At 43.3% G+C, this 18,708-nt stretch overlaps 1 protein-coding gene and 1 long non-coding RNA gene across 7 annotated transcripts in view; one reads left to right on the top strand and one right to left on the bottom strand.

Annotated features, from left to right (window-relative positions):
• The window catches only part of LOC307201141, a 394,453-nt gene that overhangs the window by 353,596 nt on the left and 22,149 nt on the right, over window positions 1-18,708 (top strand). The gene's annotated exons all lie outside the window — the stretch shown is intronic.
• Window positions 1-18,708, bottom strand: part of SPOP (speckle type BTB/POZ protein) — a 49,708-nt gene that overhangs the window by 13,155 nt on the left and 17,845 nt on the right. For 4 of the 6 annotated variants that reach the window (XM_079949899.1, XM_079949903.1, XM_079949902.1 and 1 more), the window contains exons 2-3: window positions 1,066-1,210; window positions 419-540 (exon numbers count right to left, since the gene is read on the bottom strand). In XM_079949899.1, the coding sequence (XP_079806025.1) occupies window positions 419-540; window positions 1,066-1,143 (200 nt within the window). In that variant the 5' untranslated portion in view covers window positions 1,144-1,210. Of the gene's footprint in view, window positions 1-418; window positions 541-1,065; window positions 1,211-9,263; window positions 9,306-18,708 lie in introns of all 6 variants that reach the window. The other 2 variants (XM_079949900.1, XM_079949901.1) reach the window with 1 other exon arrangement.

The raw sequence follows: 18,708 nt of genomic DNA, 5'->3' as shown, positions 1-18,708 counted from the left end.
TTATTTTTGCGAATTGCTCCAAATAGTTTGCTAATTCCTGTTAAGAAGGTATTACCCACTTCCATCTTTTCTAACACCTTGGTCTTAGCTGCATTTTCAATATGGATGAATGGTATTGAGAGTCACAAGTAAACCACAGGGATACTGATATGAAGCATGTTTGTATATTGTTTCTCCTTTCCCCTGAAGGTCAGGGCAGTTCATTGCCTCAGTCATTCTGAAGACAAGTCCATGAGTCAAGTCATTTTTGTGCCATTTTACAGAAGGCAGGACTGAGGCTAAGCATTAGCAACCCCCCCAAGGCCTCCCAGTGAGTGTGCAGCTAAGCAGGGGTTTTGAACCCAATTCTAAGCACCACAAGCTACCAAATGTCGTGTTCCTTGCTGGTCCCCACTGTGCACTGTGTAATGATCCTTACCACTTCAATTTATCATTAGCTCCTGATGAAAATGTTGAACTTTTGATGACCTCTCCCATTTCCTCCCGGCAAAAGCTGAAGTTGTTGATGGTCCACATGTAGGAAAATTTGACCACTTTGATCTTAAGGGGGGGGGGGGAAGAACAGCAGAAACACAGTTACAAATAGTAAGATGATGGAAAGACAATATACCTTATTTCCAATGATGATACGTTAGACCAGCCTTTCTCAACCTGTAGGTGCCCAGATGTTGTTGAGCTACAACTCCCATCAGCACTAGCTAGCAAGGCCAGAGCTCAGGGATGATGGGAGTTGTAGTCCAACCGCTGCAGTAGACCATTAGATGGCTTAGACCTTAGCAGGGTATCCAGAACATGGAAAGCAGGGCAGCCATTCCTGGGAAACGTGACACTAACATCACACAGGTCACCGGATTCCCTGCTTTTACACATCAGATTCATCACTGTTAAAAGTGGGCATAACTCAAGCTTCAAGTTTTAGAAAGCATCACACGCTGCCCAAAACACTGGCTCGGGAACGTGACAATTTGAAGAAGGCACCAAAGATGCCAGCCAGTATTGCTTTTCACTAAGATATTATTTGCCCCTCTGTGGGGCAAACGAAAGGATTCCAAAATGCGGACTTACTTGAGTGTAACACCAGCTCTCAGCAACAGGCCCACTTGACATCTCTGCCGGAGGAGGAGGACTCGGTACCCTTGACATCGCCAGTTTGGAGGTCAGACAGGATTCCACAGGTTAGTTAAAGAAATCTGTGTGTACAAACTTCACCCTGATGAAAGAGGAAGAGGGATATAAAGGTTAGTTAAAACTTCCCAGCAATTGTTAGGTAACCTCAGAATAGCATGGGTTCTGGCTAGTTTTCCAGTGCTTTGTTTTTAAAATTTTGTCTTATTACTGGAAAAGGTTAGGCACCGCGGATTTCCCCACCTCTGTTACCTTACTATAGTGTCTCTACACCAAGTTTAATTTGTGGAAGGAAGTTAATGCTTCGCAATATTTACTACTTACCTTAATGCCCCACTGTGGGTCACTAGGGACTCAGCTGCACTAGTCAAATAAGGGTGTTTTAAATGCATTATAAACATGCAACACCAGATTGTGCAACAGAGCACAAAACATTTCTATGTGATTTTACATTGGGTTTCCCCACCCTCCCTTTTGCTGAAACGATTTATTTTATGACTTATTTATAGCGGGGGTTTTCCTGCGCGTAGATCAGGACTCCTCTTTTACGTATGAAAAACTGAGGAATAGGGAATTACAAAAGCAGAGATGGGATCTGAATCAAAGCAAACCTTTTAACTAGTTGAACAAAGTGGCTGTCAAATCATGCACCACGGATAGGTTTGCAACTTCAAGAGAACAACCGAGCCAAACAAGAATCACGGGCCTAGTGAAAAATATGGACCTCATTTTCGATCCACAGGAATAAAAGGGGACGAGCAAGAAGCAAGGTAAGAGTCATGGGACAGGTACAAGGTCTTGTACCACTCTATGTACAGAGACAACTATAATTGTTTTATCCCATGCTCTACCTGAGCTTTTTCAAACACAAGCTGACATTTAGCAGTGTTTGAACAAAAGGAACCTGGGGCCAAACCACCATCACAATTAATTCAAAGGTTTTCAGTAGCAGCCCTGTGAAGTGTTGGCTTGCATCCAAACAATACAGCCCTGGAGACATGAGATGCATTCTTATTCTTGCACACAAGTTACCCCTAAACCTAAAAGTAAGGTATATCACAAGGCTCCCCTCCAAAGTCAACTACTGCACCTTTCGTAACACTTGTACACTGAAACAATATAAACCCACTTCAGACTCACTTTACCTAGCTAACTCAGGTGGTTCGCTAGCTCCAAACTTTGCACCATTAACATTCAAAATAAAGAGCACTGTTAAGGCACACTGTTCATTACTTTAGAGAGATGGGAGTCCTTGCCCCAAGGAGCTTACAATTGGAATTTTACCAGTATGTGAGGCACTAGATTATGGGGACTGAAGAGACTGGCAAGAACAACAAAAGCTGCTGCGTGCTATACAATTATATGAGTCTATGAACCAAGTTGAGAGCTATGTTCAATTAAAAATAAAGTAAAATTAGCGAACTCTTGCAAATGAGAGGCTGGCTGCTCACTATTCAAGGTCTTTGGAAAACCATTATTCACACAGGCCTTTCTTTGCCAGTTGGCTTTTACTGATGTTTTTGACCTCTAGGTTAGATTAGTGAAATGCGTTATATGTGGGGCTGCCTCTGAAGACACAGAAACTTCAGCTAGTGCAGAATCCAGCAGCCAGGTGGCCCACTGGGGCAAGATGGTTTGAGCATATTACATCAATCCTGGTTTGACTGCACTGGATGCCAATTAGTTTTGTGCCCAATTTAAAGCACTGGTCACAGCCTTTAAGCCTTAAATGGCTCAGGACTGCAATACTTCGAGGACTGCCTCTTTCCATATTAACTGACCTGGGCCCTGCAATCATAATATGAAGCCCTTCTACATGTGCCTCCTCCACGAGAGATCCCGAGGGTGACAACATGAGGCTGGGCCTTTTCTGCAGTGGCTCCGTTTGTGGAATGCTCTCCCTGGAGAGGTTTGGCTGGCGCCTTCATTATACTCCTTCAGGCATCATGCAAAATCGTTCCTCTTCAACCAGGCCTTTGGCTGACTGACATCTGATGCCCTTTTAAATGTGTCGTGGGAAGGGGAGGGATTATTGGCTTGTTTTTGTTCTTATTTTTATTATGTATTTTGTGTTTTTGTTTGCATTGTAATTTTATGTTGTGAACTTGCCTCAAATCTACAGATGAAGGATGGTATGTATGTGTGTATAAATGTTGTAGGTTATGTTTTTAGGCTGTGCACCACCTTGAGATATTGTATATGAAAGTGTCTGAGCATAAAAACTGTCTAAAAAAATAAAATATGTGGCTCACTTATGTTGAGAAGATTATACAGTGGTACCTCGGTTTTCGAACATCTCGGAAGTCAAACGTTTCGATCACCAAACGCCAAAAACCCAGAAGTAACTGCTTCGGTTTTCAAACGCTTTTTGGAAGTCAAATGTGCCACACAGCTTCCGTATTGAGTTTTCCAGAAGTATATGCTTCGTTTTTCGAATGTTTTGGAAGTCTTCCGGAATGGATTACGTTTGAAAACCGAGGTACCACTGTACCTTAGATTTGCTCCTCAAAGCCTTGCTCACATGCTTTGGTGGAGTAGCTCAGATAAAGAAGAATTGCAGGTCCTTTTCTTTGTGCACTCTGGCTTGTGGTTCCCTCTACAACCAGCACCATCCTTTTCTCATACTTGCAGAACTACCTGCCCATCCAAAGCAATCTGGGTCCTCTGGGAGCAGCACAAGGCTCTCTCTTCCCATCCCTCGTGGCTCCCTAACACACTTGACTGCTAACAGCTGGCAAAATGTGTGTATCCACCAGCCCGACAAAATCTAAAATTAAAAAAAGAAAAAACACACCAAAACAGTCAAAACTGCCACAAACAGCAGAGGTGCGAGAGATAAGCTAAAGAAAAAAACAGATGTTCTCATAGAATTTGCAATGGGGGGAAAGGGGAGAAATGAACAGAACTGCTGTTTTTTGTTCACGTTCCAAAAACAACAAACCTCTCTCATATATATATAGTTTTAAAATTGGCACATTAGTTCCAAGCTCTGATACAATTTTCAGGTGCTTTCTACCTTCCAGGGTGCCCAAGATATAAACACATTCTTTATCTATTCTAAGTAGAAAAACTGACACAAACTCCTTAAATAACAGATGTACAACCATCAGCGATCCAAGACGATTGCCTTCCTGTACACTTTGCACTCTCCAGAAGGCTGGTAATGAGATGAATGCTACCTCTACAAACATCTTCATGCTAAGTAAGGAATAAGCCTGTTTTCCTACTGCAGCAACAGTGTTTTGATATAGCACCCTAGTTGGGGTGTATCAGGCCTCATGTACACAACACCTGGACAAATCTGTTCACACCATCCCGCAAAGGGTCAAACCTGCACATCAGAGTGTCATTTCCCTTTTGCTGGGAGCTACCACTGGCAGGTCTTTAATCCAAGCACTTTTCCCACCGCCATGTACTTCTCAATAGCCATGCCAACAAGCCAAAGCACTACTGAAGCCCAGCTTTTATTCACTTATGTCAGCAGCAGTTGCTTTAGCTGCCGTCACATATGCTGCAGTGTTTAGGCAGTGCTGCACAGTGGTCGGAGTGCTGAACAAGGTTTCAGGTGAGCCGAGTTCAAATCCACTCTCCAGTATAATTCACGAGGCTCACTGGGTGCCCTCAAACCTCCGCCACTTCGCCTTCCATCTCAAAACATTGATGTGAGATTAAAATGGGGGAGGGGCAGAGAAGTACCATATTTTTCGCCCCATAGGGCGCACCGGCCCATAGGGCGCACCTAGTTTTTTGGGGGGGGAATAAAGGGGGGGGAATTATTTCCACACACCCCCAGGCGTGGGGCTGGGGTGGGGGAAGCCCGAGCTTCCCCCGACCCCAGCCCCCAGAACAGGCTGTTATCCGCAAGCCGTGGGAGAGCTGCGTGCCTTCGCGCAGCTCTCCCACAGCTTGCAGAGAGCCGTGCGAAGCCCAAAGCCTGGGGGCGCTCTGCGCGAAGTCTCCCATGGCTTGCGGTTAGCTTCCTGAAGCCTGGAGAGTCAAGAGGGGTCGGTGCGCACCAACCCCTCTCGCTCTCCAGGCTTCAGCGAAAGCCTGCATTCGCCCCATAGAACGCACACACATTTCCCCTTCATTTTTGGAGGGGGAAAAGTGCGTTCTATAGGGCAAAAAATACGGTACAACTCTGAGCAACCTGATGAAAGAATCACAGAATCATAGAGCATTGGAAGGGGCGACGAGGGTCATCTAGTCCAACCCCCTGCCATGCAGGAAACTTTCACCCATCGTGGGACTCAAACCCACAATCCTAAGATTAAGAGCAGGTATAGACATAGGCAAATTCGGCCCTCCAGATGTTTTGGGACTACAACTCCCATCATCCCTGACCACTGGTCCTGTTAGCTAGGGATGATGGGAGTTGTAGTCCCCAAAACATCTGGAGGGCCAAGTTTGCCTATGCCTGCCTAGGAGTCTCATGCTCTACCAACTGAGCTATCCTGGCTGACAGGGTGGGACAAAAATGCAATAATGCCACAGCTTGGCACTCTCTACACACAGAAATCGGGCAACTTGAACTAGGGGTGGAAGATTAAAAATTCAGGTAGGTAGCCATGTTGGTCTGATGCAGTCGAAATAAATAAATAAAAAATTGTGTGCATGGTATCTGAAGAAGTGTGCATGCACAAAAAAGCTTATACCCAGAACAAACTTAGCTGGTCTCTAAGGTGCTACTGGACAATTAAAAAAAAAATATTTATTAAAAACCACTGCTAAGAAATGACTGTGGTGGGTCAAAGGGAAGTTTCATTTTGCCTCTGGAACCAGTGTGGGAAACTTGTGGCCTTCCAGATGCTGCTGAACTACAACTCCCATCATCCCTCAACACTGCCCATGCTCGCTGGGGTTGATGGGAGTTGTAGTTCAGTAACTCGTGGAGTACCAACGGTCAGCAGCATATGTCTTAAAAGACGTGGAGCAATGGTTACTCCAGAATCTGGTGAGCAGAGGCCACGAGGTTTCCATTTTTTAGTGATCAACACCTAAAAGCTATTCATAGACCTACCTGCCAAGTATCTGCCTAATAACTCTTTTTCCAAGCAGGGGAACAGGCTGCTGGTCTCAGCATAGGGTACAGGTTCGAGTGCTTAGCTATAAACAGCTGCATGTTTTGAAATCCACAAAATAATACATTTAAACTACACATTTCTAAATATTCTCTCAAATAAACACTTTAAACTTTTTTTAAATACTTAAAAAGAAGAAGTCAAAAACTGTTTCAGAACATATGAGAATTGCAAACGCCAGTGGGTAACTAAGTTCCAATCAACACATTGGTCCAAGAGATGCAGGTCAGGTCATACTGGAAGAGGCAAATTTCTAATTTCTCAAGCATCCCTAGTTGGAACATAATGCCTGGGGCTTGCGCGACAGGCAACCTATGACCTGATTCTCAGGTGAAATGAAACCATGGTTTAAATAAACATTAACCAAAGCTTATGTCTAAACCCAGCACAGTACCTTAACTATGGTTTGTTCAGGAAAAGAAACCATTATTTGTTGCTGGCTAACTGAACATAGCTATGGCTCAGCACATGATAACCCAAGCTCCTCCTTAACCCATAGCATGTGGTCTCTTTTATCACCCTGCCCAAACAACACACCAAGTGACAGAGGCATCAGGCAAGAGTGGCTGGAAAATAAAGTCTCTCTCCGTGCTCAGATCCTCTTCATTTCTCACTTTCCCTGAAGCCAATATTGCTGCTGCAACACACACACCATTGACAACCACACCTGCAGTCCCCCCACAACACCTGCTGCTAAAGTTTTTTAAGCCGCACATGTCTCATCCGATTTCCAAGTAATGTTCTTGCACAAAGACCTTTGGAGCGTCGCGTTTGTGCTGCTAGGGTGGGCGCTTCAAACAGGCCAATGTTCACACCTCTGCAGAGTTGGGCAGCTTAGCAGGGTTGGGATTTTACCAGACTTTTTAGCAGATGGAAAAAGTGTGCGTTTTAACAGGCACAAACAGAAATTGTACGGGTCATACAGAGGGGTGGCGAATTTCTGTTTCCAAACAAATGCACTTTCCCCACGTAGATAAAGGTTCCCAGTAACTTTATGCTTTGATAGCCAAGTACAGAAGACTGTCTGTTGAGTGGGGGGGGGGGGGAGGGGAGAGTAGGGTTCAAAACCTCAGGTTTGGATCCTGAAATTCAAGCCAGCTAACAGGTGAAACGACTTAAAGTTTGCATTAGTAAAAGCAGTCTTTCAGCAGCAGAGTGCTTACTAAGTGCAAAGCATAAATTCATTATGACACTTGATTGTTGGTTGGGGAAAGGAAAACAAAAAAGCATGGTTGTACAGGGGGAGAAAGGGGTGTGAAAAACTAAAAGCTGCAAAGGAGCAGGGGCATTTGTTTATTGGGAGAATGGAAGGGGAGAGCAGCTGCTTAATGGCAGCTGCACTGAAGATCGCAGAGATTTCCACACCCTCGCTCTCACAGCCAACTAATAGGAAGGGAAATGGTGACACTGTGAGGCGATGCTGGTCTATGAGAAACAACAGACTTAAGGGATGTAAAGCAGAGAGGCAGCTGAGGGTGCGCAGAGTATCACAAAACAAGCCGTAGTTACTTTTGTATTTCACATCACATTATGTTCATTTATATAATCCAGAGTACAGTGGTACCTCAGGTTACATACGCTTCAGGTTACATACGCTTCAGGTTACAGACTCCGCTAACCTAGAAATAGTGCTACAGGTTAAGAACTTTGCTTCAGGATAAGAACAGAAATCGGGCTCCGGCGGCGCGGTAGCAGCAGGAGGCCCCATTAGCTAAAGTGGTGTTTCAGGTTAAGTACGGACCTCCGGAACCAATTAAGTACTTAACCCGAGGTACCACTGTATGCACAGCTGATGAAGCCCAGTTGGGCAAAACAAGGAATTATCCTGGAATCCTTGTCTTATTTTCTGCATGTGCCATTCTTCCAAGTTTTTCCTCTGATACTTGCATACAAGGAACACTAGAATTCTTAAAAAGCATCTTCACATGGAACACGACAAGCTTGATATAAGAATTCCACACCGTGGATATTGCCAATATAAGAACTGAATAGAATGTATTTCCTGATCAGTCTGCTGGAAAAATTTCTCTTACAGTGGTACCTCGGGTTACATACGCTTCAGGTTAAATATGCTTCAGGTTACAGACTCCGCTAACCCAGAAATAGTACCTTGGGTTAAGAACTTTGCTTCAGGATGAGAACAGAAATCGCGCAGCGGCAGCAGGAGGCCCCATTAGCTAAAGTGGTGCTTCAGGTTAAGAACAGTTTCAGGTTAAGAATGGACCTCCCGAACCAATTAAGTATGTAACCAGAGGTACCACTGTAATATGTTTTGTTTATATGATAAGTTGGTTTATAGAACCATATATTTTGATATGATATGTTGAATTGCATTTAAAAAGAATTTATATAGTTACATACAGCCTGTTACGTATGTGTTGTTATCAGTACAGTGGTACCTCGGGTTAAGAACTTAATTCGTTTCTGTTCTAATCCTGAAGCAAAGTTCTTAACCCGAGGTACTATTTCAGGGTTAGCGGAGTCTGTAACCTGAAGTGTCTGTAACCTGAAGCATATGTAACCCGAGGTACCACTGTAGTTACTTTTGCCTGCAGAGAATGACATATGGTTGGTGCAATAAACAACTGTTAAATAAGTCTTGGTTTAAGAATGGCCTAGCCAGACTTGCACACTGCACCTATGGCTTATGAACGGGGCAAGTGGTGCCAGTGCACACTGCTCAGATTGTGCACACCCATTCTTTCCTGTGTCACATCGGAAAGAAGGAAACCAGAGGGCTGGCTTAGCATTATGTGCAAACCACAACCTGTGGCTTGTGTCTGTCGAAACAAACCCCCTTTTGCTTGCTTACTTGTGGTAATCCACAGTTTGGCTTCCCATGGCATTATTATTATTATTAAACTGAATTTGCATACCGCCCTATACCCCAAGGTCTCAGGGTGGTTCACAGAATAAAATCAAAATATAAAACCACAAAATACGTAATCAAAATAAAAACAACAACACAATAATGCTTCCCCCCTCCAAAAAAACCCTTCACATTTTAAAAGGGCATAGAAACCAGGCCACTGTAGTTTCCTAAAAATACCAGCTTACATGTAACGTGGAATCCCAGCTCAGAGAACCGCAGAGACAAAGCTGAAAGAGAAAAAATGCCGAAGGCTCAGATTTCAAATGTGCGGCTTTCTGAAGCCTCTCCCACATTTCCATAAAACTATCTGCCTGCATGTTCAATGGTGAGGGCTACTAAATTTGCCATGTGGTATATGCCTAGTGTTGCTATGAAGGTAATATCACTTGCCTATAAATCTGACTGGAGTAGTGTGAACTGTTCCGAGAATTGCTAAGGTTGAAAAATGGTACATATTTTATACAAATATCCCCTAGAGTGGCTGGGGAAACCCTGCCAGATGGACGGGAAAATAATAATAATAATAATAATAAATAATAATAATAATAATAATAATAATAATAATAAATAATCTATAGGTAAATACTTACAGAAGACACACAGGCAATAATCCCTCTTGTGGTCTTTATTTTTTGTTACTGCTAGTAGTTTTTACATCCCACTTCTGAAGCAGAAAAGCATTCATAAAGCAACTCACAATACAGCTAAGATTATAGATGCATATTTATAACATAAAGCGTAATAAGAACTAAACAATACAGTTGGTAGTGTTAAACTAAGTTTTACTCAAAGCAGACCCACTGAAATTAATAATTGCAACTTAGCCATGATTATACGTGATTTGGGCTTTAGAGGCAATCCCCAGAATGTAATGCCCATGCAAATTGCAGGCTTACTGCATTTTCGCAAATAATGGGAAATTCTAAGAGCAGGGAATTCAGATGCTCCAGTCAGGAAGTCTGAAGTGGCAATGTCTTTTGTTTGATTCTGCACATAGTTTAACCAACAATTTGCACAGTCATTTGTGTTTGTGTGTGTGAGGGAGGGACGACAAGATCCACCTTTGGATATGGAATGGAACAGATTTTTGTGTATATAAAGGTCTAGGGGCATATTTGGGGCATGGTTTTTTAGTCAGAAGTTGGCCACAGGAAGGGAGGGAAGCAAAGTCCTTCATGCCACCAGACCGAAGCTGGGAAAAGGAACTCCTGGCCACACAAGCCACCAGGGTACCCCAAACTATGCACCCAACTCTTCCAAAAACAACGCAATGCAACCCCATCCAAAACAGCTTGCCTCCCTCTAGATTGGCCAAGTCTAAAACTGTACAGTGGTGCCTCGCAAGACGAAATTAATCCGTTCCGCGAGTCTCTTCGTCTTGCGGTTTTTTCATCTTGCGAAGCACGGCTATTAGCGGTTTAGCGGCTTAGAAAAAGGGGGGGGAGGGAAAAAACTTGCAAGAACTCGCAAGACGTTTCGTCTTGCGAAGCAAGCCCATAGGGAAATTCGTCTTGCGAAGCACCTCAAAAGACGGAAAACTCTTTCGTCTAGCGAGTTTTTCGTCTTGCGAGGCATTCGTCTTGCGGGGCACCACTGTATAGCTGAATACGAAGTGATGGCAACTGCCCCAGATTCCATTTATATAGCATTTTCCATTCACCAAGTGTTTCGAAACATTTGCTATGCTCACGTTCATAACTACCTTGTGAAGCAGGTCACTATTATTTCCATTTTACCGATTAAAAACTGAGACCGAGAGGAAGTGCTTTACCCAAGGCCACATCTGGGATCCCATGGAGAAATGGGGTATGAGGCCAGTTTTCCAGATCAGAATCCGACTCTCCTGTCTGTGGCTCTCAAGTCTTGTACAGTGGTACCTTGGATCCCGGACGCCTTGGTACTCAGACGTTTTGGCTCCCGAGTGCCGCAAATCCGCAAGTGGGTGTTCCAGTTTGCAAACGTTCTTTGGAACCCGATCGTCCGTCAGGGCTTCCAATTGGCTGCAGGAGTTTCCTGCAGCCAATCTGAAGCAGCCCTTTGATTTCCAAACATTTTGGAACCCGATCGGACTTCCAGAATGGATTCCGTTCGACTTCCAAGGTACAACTGTATTCCATAAAGCCACCCTGAACTAACCAACTCTCATCTTCTTTCCTAGGTTGCTGCTCCATCTACCAATCCAGCTTCTTGCCCCAAATTACACCCTACACTAAGGACACTTGTCCAAAAGAGGAAGGTGGGTTATTCTGAGTGTCTGGGGAAGGAAAACTAAGGAGGAGACTCAGGACGGGTTTCCATTATATAGTAGAAAAGGAAGATTTGCTAAAAACCGAGAATTGTCAACTGCGTACCCCCACTGCAAACCACACACACACACACACACACACACACACACACACACACAATGTTAAAACAGAAAAGGGGGGGGGGTAGTGAATTCCAGCAATGTGAAAAGAAAAGTAAGAAGTAACCAACAGAAGGTGTTAAAAAAAAAAATCCATCACAAAACAGACAAATCTGCACATACCATACACATCTGGCTTAAAGCAAGCTGATAAGAGTATTATCAACACAGTTCTGAATCACCAAGAGAAAATTAAATAGATTTTTCAAAAGGCAACAAAGCTTTCAGAAACACAGCAGATATCGAGATTAGCCTGGCACAGAGAGATTACCCGCCACGCTGCTTCACTCTCTGAAAAGAAGATTTCACACACTGCCATGCCAGGGCATCAAATTACTACTTGGAATGAGCCATTAATTTGAATCCTGCTGTGCAGGACTCTCCATAAGCAGAAGCTTCCTAGGTTTTTACACACCCTTAGGACACCACAAGATCCATGAAAGCTTGCTGTGAGATGAGATGAGGGAAGGGAAACCTGTGCAGGCTCAGGCATTCCTCCCACTCCCACTAAGTGCCTGGCGGTGGGTGGGGAGGGCGGCAAGAGCAGCAAGAACCCAACAGGGGTTGGAAATGGGCAGCTGAAATCAAGCTTACAGGACAAACCTGTAAGGACAAACCAAGAACTAATGTGTGTACAGTGGTACCTCGCAAGACAAATGCCTCGTAAGACGAAAAACTCGCAAGACGAAAGTGTTTTCGTTTTTTGAGTTGCTTCGCAAGACGGATTTCCTTATGGGCTTGCTTCGCAAGACGAAAACGTCTTGCAAGTTTGTTTCCTTTGTCTTGCAAGTTTGTTTCCTTTTTCTTAAAACCGTGCATTCAGGGGGTGCAGTTGCGACTTGACTTCGAGGAGCAACTCATAGCACGCGGTGTGGTAGCCTTTTTTGAGGTTTTTGAAGACTTTGGCGATTTTTGAAGCTTTTCCAAAATCCGTGCTTCGCAAGACGAAAAAACTCACAAGACGAAAAAACTCACAGAACAAATTAATTTCGTCTTGCGAGGTACCACTGTACTTATTGTAGACACACAAAGCAAATTTGAGATGCTGACATTTGCCTGAGTGAGGCCGAAATGCAAAGCAGGTGAATTCTTCCAGAATTTGATTATATCAAGAAGCGGTGTTGGGGAGCGGGTGGAATGCCAGACTAGGCTCTGGGAGAGAAGGGTTCAAATTCCCACTTGGCTAAGAAGCCCACTTGGCGGCCTTGGGCCAGACACACACTGTCTCTCAGCCTAACAGGAGAAAACTGGAGTAGGGAGAACCAAGCATGCCAACTGGAGCTCCTTGCTAGAGACACAAATGTAATACATAAAGGATAGATCCTGTAGAACAGGAGTTGGGACTGCTCACAGGGTCCTTGCTACACCCTATACTTGCATAAGATAACAATTGCAGACACAAAGCTACAAAGCAAAGCCTGACGTTGAAACTAGTTCTGGGGCTCAGGATAATAAAAAATCTAATGCAAATGTCCAGAATTCCTCCGGATTATAGAGGGGGCTATGGCGTGGCTTGCTTTGCATGATCTCAGGAATAGCACTGATTATGTCAGTAGAGAACAACCCCCACTCCCATGCCAGTGTGAATCCCATGGCTCTAGAGGACTGTACAGTAGAGACAACCCTGGAAGGAATAAGCCCCCCTCATCTGTTCCATTAGCACTTTTGGCAAATTTGGGTGGGTGAGATGTACTAAGAAGCTGGAAGGGAGATGTGGTTTTAGGGACTAGCAACGGGTTGTATGAGAAGGAGAACAATCTAAACAGAGAAGGGAGCAGTGGAAGATGGCCCATTAGGACAAATGGAAGTCTGCTCTCAGCCAGTCTGCTTACTTACCATCAGTCTAAGCTTCTTCCACTTTGGTTTCAATACTGGCCTTGTAGAACTTGGCAAGGAAGAGGATGGCAAGAAAACGAATTAGTTGGATCTGCTGCCATCCGTTCTGGCTCCACTTACTCTTGTCTTCTGCCCTACCAGCCCCAACTGGAACCAACGACCAGTTAGAGAGAGTTACATCTAAAAGACTATAAGATTTTTGCATTTGATCACAATGTCATTAAAGACTTGCCTGGCTTTTGGAGTTTCTTCTTTAATTGAGAAAGAGAGAAAGAAATTCTCAAGGTGTCTAAGTCGGGCTTCCATTAAGACGTGCAAGCATTTGTTAGGAGGACACTGTGCCTCTCTCATAGGCAGAAAGAAGCATTAGACTGACTCCACTATCCAAGAAAGCAGAACTGGGGGAAAATCTGCCCAAGGCCTTGGCACCAACCAGCATCTAGTAGCCAGGGGAATTTCACCATCCTGACCAAACTGCTGTTGCACTATGTGGGTGGACACTTCTGGCAGACGCTTGCTTTGCTTTGCTTTGCTTCCTTTGCAAATTGAAAGCTGGCCTCCTGCTAATATTTCTGACATGGCCCTCAGTGCTGCACACAGATCACAGCCATGACTTATATCCTAAGCATTTCACAGAAGCTCTCCAATGAATTTCCCCCTGATGGTTCATTTCCCTTCTTCAATTACATGGTCACCTATTTCAGGCTGAAGCTCGCTGAAAACAACAACAGATATGTTTGATAGCTAGGTTCCTAAGAATGTTTTGCTGACATCCAGGAATTTGGACTACTCCTTCAGGTTTTTTTATTATTGCTTAAAAGAATTTTATTTAATTAAAAGTGATTCCTAAATTCCCAAACGCCAGAGGGAAAGAAAAGTCCTTGCTCACTAGAATGCCTAGAAATTTGAACAAAGAAAAATCCAAAAGTAAAGCTGAATTTCTCCACCCACACCCCAAATAATGCTTATACATTTTTAAGTTTCTAATCAGGGGTCCACAAATGCACTTGTCAGCAGAAAGCATCTCTTTTACTTGGAGAGAAAGTCTGTGATGAGAGCAAACTGAGCAATGAGCAGCAGAAGCTCATCTGGGACCTCACAGTGGTCTTCAGAGACAACTGGAAGTAGCAAAACTTCTAGCTGGTCCAAATGCTTTCAAAGGCCAGCAGAACTGCAGGGAGCAACCTCCATGCCTCCCCTGAGCTAGGAGGGCAGACGGAATTGACAGCAACCACAAATTTTGGCTGGCTAACCAAGAAAGTGTGCAGATTTCCTGTTTCGCTGCAATTTATAAACTACCTTCAATGCAAATCTTATACAGAGCAAAAAAGAGAACCTATAATACTTAAGGTACAGTAAAAGATGAAAAAGGTAAGGGTACAGTATTGCCCTACTGACAAACTCTGATTGTGATAAAACACAGATGCAGCTAATGACTATTAATAATACTGGAGGACTTCAACAACGCTCAAATTAGTTGGGTAAATGCAATTTTGGATCATGAAAGGAGACACAAAACTGTCCAGGCAAAACAAACAACCGTGCCTTGGAACTGACAAGGAGAAGACGTGTTAAGGTAAAAGGAAGCTGAAAGGTATAATTAAGAGGATCGAATCTCTGCAGAAAGCTTAGAGGTTATTTACAAACAACCTAATCGAGACTTAAACAACATAGAAAAGAAAAGACACAAACAAGGCCAAAAGTTTGCCGGTTAAGTAGATGAATGGATAGAAGGTTGCTTTATTGTATACATGAAGAATCTTTTTTTTTTTAACCACAAATTCTGGCAAACCAGATAAGAAATGACAATAAGGAAGTTATTTAAGCTGTAAATGTCCAAAGCTATAAAACACTAAAAAACAAAAAACCCTTTAAATTATTGAAAAGCAGGAAACCAGTCAGAGGCAGCAAAAGTGTTAAATGAGAAAAAGAGAGAAAGGGAGAAATGAAGGAAGATGAGGATATTTAGGCTGTGTACATACTGCTGTTTGCATATATTATGCTCCCACTGTTGGTTTGGAAGCGGTGTCCGCACGATGTTAACAACAATCCATCCTATATCTATTTCATTGTTTCTTATGAAATACTGAGTTTTGATGTTTCCCCACAAATCACCTTGGTTCCGAATTGAAAAAAAGAATCACTTACCTGCCTTTTAAACCAGTGATAGGTACACAGTCCCCTCTTCTCAACTCAGACTGAAGCTGGGTTGGGGGGTGAATGCATCATAATGCATTATTTTGTAAGAAACTGCAGGTATGAATTGCAAATGATGTTGTGCGCACACCAATTCCCAAATCAGCAGCAGAAGCGTACTGCATGCAGAGTAAACAAGTGTGTGTACAGAGCAATAGGCTATCTTTATTTGACTCATAAAGGTGAGATATGAATGAGCTTTTTGGCTATGCCATTGGCCCCTTTGCTTCTTTCTTTATGTAAGGAAACCAGAAAGTCTTCCATTATCTATAGTTTTGCAGTTCATCCAAACTGGGAAAAGATGGTTAATGGCCAGAATATGAAGCCAACTTAAAACTGTGCCTTCATAGCCTGGCTTGTTCTGAAACAGCTAACAACTGTTTCCCAGATTCAGGTAGGTAGCCCTGTTGGTCTGACTTAGTCGAAATAAAAAAAAAAATTGTCCAGTAGCACCTTAGAGACCAACTAAGTTTGTTCTGGGTAAAAGCTTTTGTGTGCATGCACATACCCAGAACAAACTTAGTTGTTTCTAAGGTCCTACTGGACAGTATTTTTATTTATTTCAAATGTTTCCCAGTTTAGATGAAACAGGAAACTACAGATCACAGGTTTCCTGGTTTGCTTGCTTCCCCGCAATGAAAGGAAGACCAGAAAGGCAGCATGCACCCCCATAATGCTTGTTCAAATCTTGGCTCATTAAGATATTATTGTCCAAATTAGTCCATTATGTGCACTACGCTGACAGCTGAATCATAAAAATAGTATCATGAAACTAGAAAATTTACAAAAGAGGCTTTTTAAATCCAGAAAACGTGACCCTGGGAGTGCATGAAAGAAGTATATAAAACCATAAAGAGGAGAAATTCCTCTCTTCCAAAAGACCCGAACTCTGGATCCTTACAATGAAGGTTCACAATAAATGGAAGTCCTACTTCATCCCAAATTAACTTGTGGAACTGAGTGTCACAAAAGCCAGTGATGACCACGAGAGAAGGTGGCTTTAAAACAGATTAACGGACAACAGGTGTCTCGACAGCTAAATAGAACTGTGATGTTCAAAGGCGTTATGCAGAGGCTAGAGATGGGGGTAAGTATAATAATGTCCACCATTCCCTGCTTGTTAACATCTTAAGGGCACCTAGCTGCCGCACTTAGAAACAGGGATCCTTAGGTCGGATCCAGCCGCGTAATATTTTATATCCTTACAATTACAAACTTCGGTGCTTCATTTTGCACTGAATGTTCTGAAAACAACAGAGATGTCTTCAGCAGAGTTGTATCACTGGTCTGCTGCTGTGAGCTGTTCCTCAAAAGCTCAGTCAAACTCTCCTCTTCCACTTCCTACCCATGATTCTTTAATTGTTGGTGTCAGTGATTTTATCTAGAGCACATATGGGCAGTTTTGTATGCTGGAAGCATGCTTCTCTCTGAATAGTTTCCATTGTCGTATTTCTTTCAGATCCTAGTATTCTGAAGTCTATCTACATATCAGAGCAATCCGTGAAGTACTGTATTTCCACGAGCAATTGGGGGGGGGGGAGGGGAAGGGGGTTAAAAACATAAGCATGTGATCCTTCGCTTTCATTCTCAAGCACAGACTGGTCACATTCTGAATGATCAGTCTGATCACAGACAGATATGTTTGCTAGGATTTTTCTTTCCTTTGCAACACAGGATTGATGAAAAGGAGCATTTGTACAAATATGTGCTGAGTACCTTTTCTTTGGTACTGAGTAGCCACAGAAGATTGGTGGAGTGGACGGAATTCTGGATTACGGAACATTTTATTCATTTCTAAACGGAAAACTAAAACAGTAAGTGTATCTATGCGGTAAACAAAATCTCAGTTAAAACCAAAACGTAATGAATGAAATCAAAGAGCATGGCTACAATGTTGAGGTCGTGTACATAAAGAAAATCAGAGAGTTAAATTCTAGATGGGTCTCAGAATACAGTGGTACCTTGGTTTTTGAACGTAATTCATTCTGGAAGACCGTTCCCCTTCCAAAACATTCGAAAACCGAAACCCCAATAGCCAACAGCTAGGATCTTGCACTCAGCGGAAGCCGCATAGCATGTTCGACTTCCGAGTTTGAAAACCGAAGCATTTACTTTTGGGTTTTCGGCATTCGAAAACCGAAACGTTTGACTTCTGAGACGTTCAAAAACTGAGGTACCACTGTATCTGTCTTATTTCCCTGCTCCCTAGTAGTCATGGTGCAGTTCTTATTCTGGGCTTCTCATGGCTAGACAGACACCCATAATCACAGGTTTCAGGAAGATACAATCAGCAGGGCAACCGGATCCACCAAGTTCTCTCTCCAGGTTTTTACTGAGCACTTTATTTTATTTGGTGGGGAAACAAGTTTGACAGTTGTGCACAAAGTGCTGGTGACTCTGCTTTAACTGTGAGCCAACTCTGGATTTCTCCAGAGGCGAGGGCTGTTGTTTTGCATCTCGGAGTCCAGAATACTGACAGAACATGGGACAAGGCAGCTTACACAAGGGGGTGGTGAGGCAGCTTGACTTTCTACTCTTAACTTCTGTGGCTTGGCATGCAACCACATACCTTCCGGGCCTGTCCCCCTGGCTGCTTCTTCTTTTTTAACAAACACCTGGTGTCCAAATTGTTTATCAAATGCCCGCCTTGAAGCCTCTGGGCATTCCAAGCCCTGTCCAAAATTTGCAGCCTGTTCCCAGAGAGTAGATAGATGTCAGCATAGCTAAGGAGAAGGGGGAAGAAAACACCTCAACAGATGAATCCTAACCAGAAGTCAAGTTTCTCTGGCCAACTTCTAGCAGGGAGAGAAGACAGGGACAGAGGTAAGTTTTCCCTCTCCCTGCAGTTGTTTATTATTTCAATTTAGATCCTGCCTTTCTGCACACAGCACTCAAGGCAGCTCGCAGTAATAAAAATATAAAAACAATTTTTAAAGTCAATAACAATCTCTGTAAAAGTGAATCACCAATAAAACAAAGAAGAGCAGATAAAACCAATTCTCTCTACTCCTGCATGCCTCAGATTCCTTTTTCTTCTTCTTGAGAACTTGCGGCAACGCAACATTTGAATCGCCAAGAGCACTGTTCGCCACGCTGCCGAGGCATATCAGAGATGGGGTGAAGCAATTTCAGCAGCACAGCCCCTTCTCCCCTAAAGTAAAACAGTTTATGCAAGAAGGAGGACGAATGACTAT

This window comes from Podarcis cretensis, assembly GCF_951804945.1.
Source record: "Podarcis cretensis genome assembly, chromosome: 13".
In the NCBI taxonomy this organism is placed as follows: Eukaryota; Metazoa; Chordata; class Lepidosauria; order Squamata; family Lacertidae; genus Podarcis; species Podarcis cretensis.
This window is presented reverse-complemented; position numbering and strand designations above follow the sequence as displayed.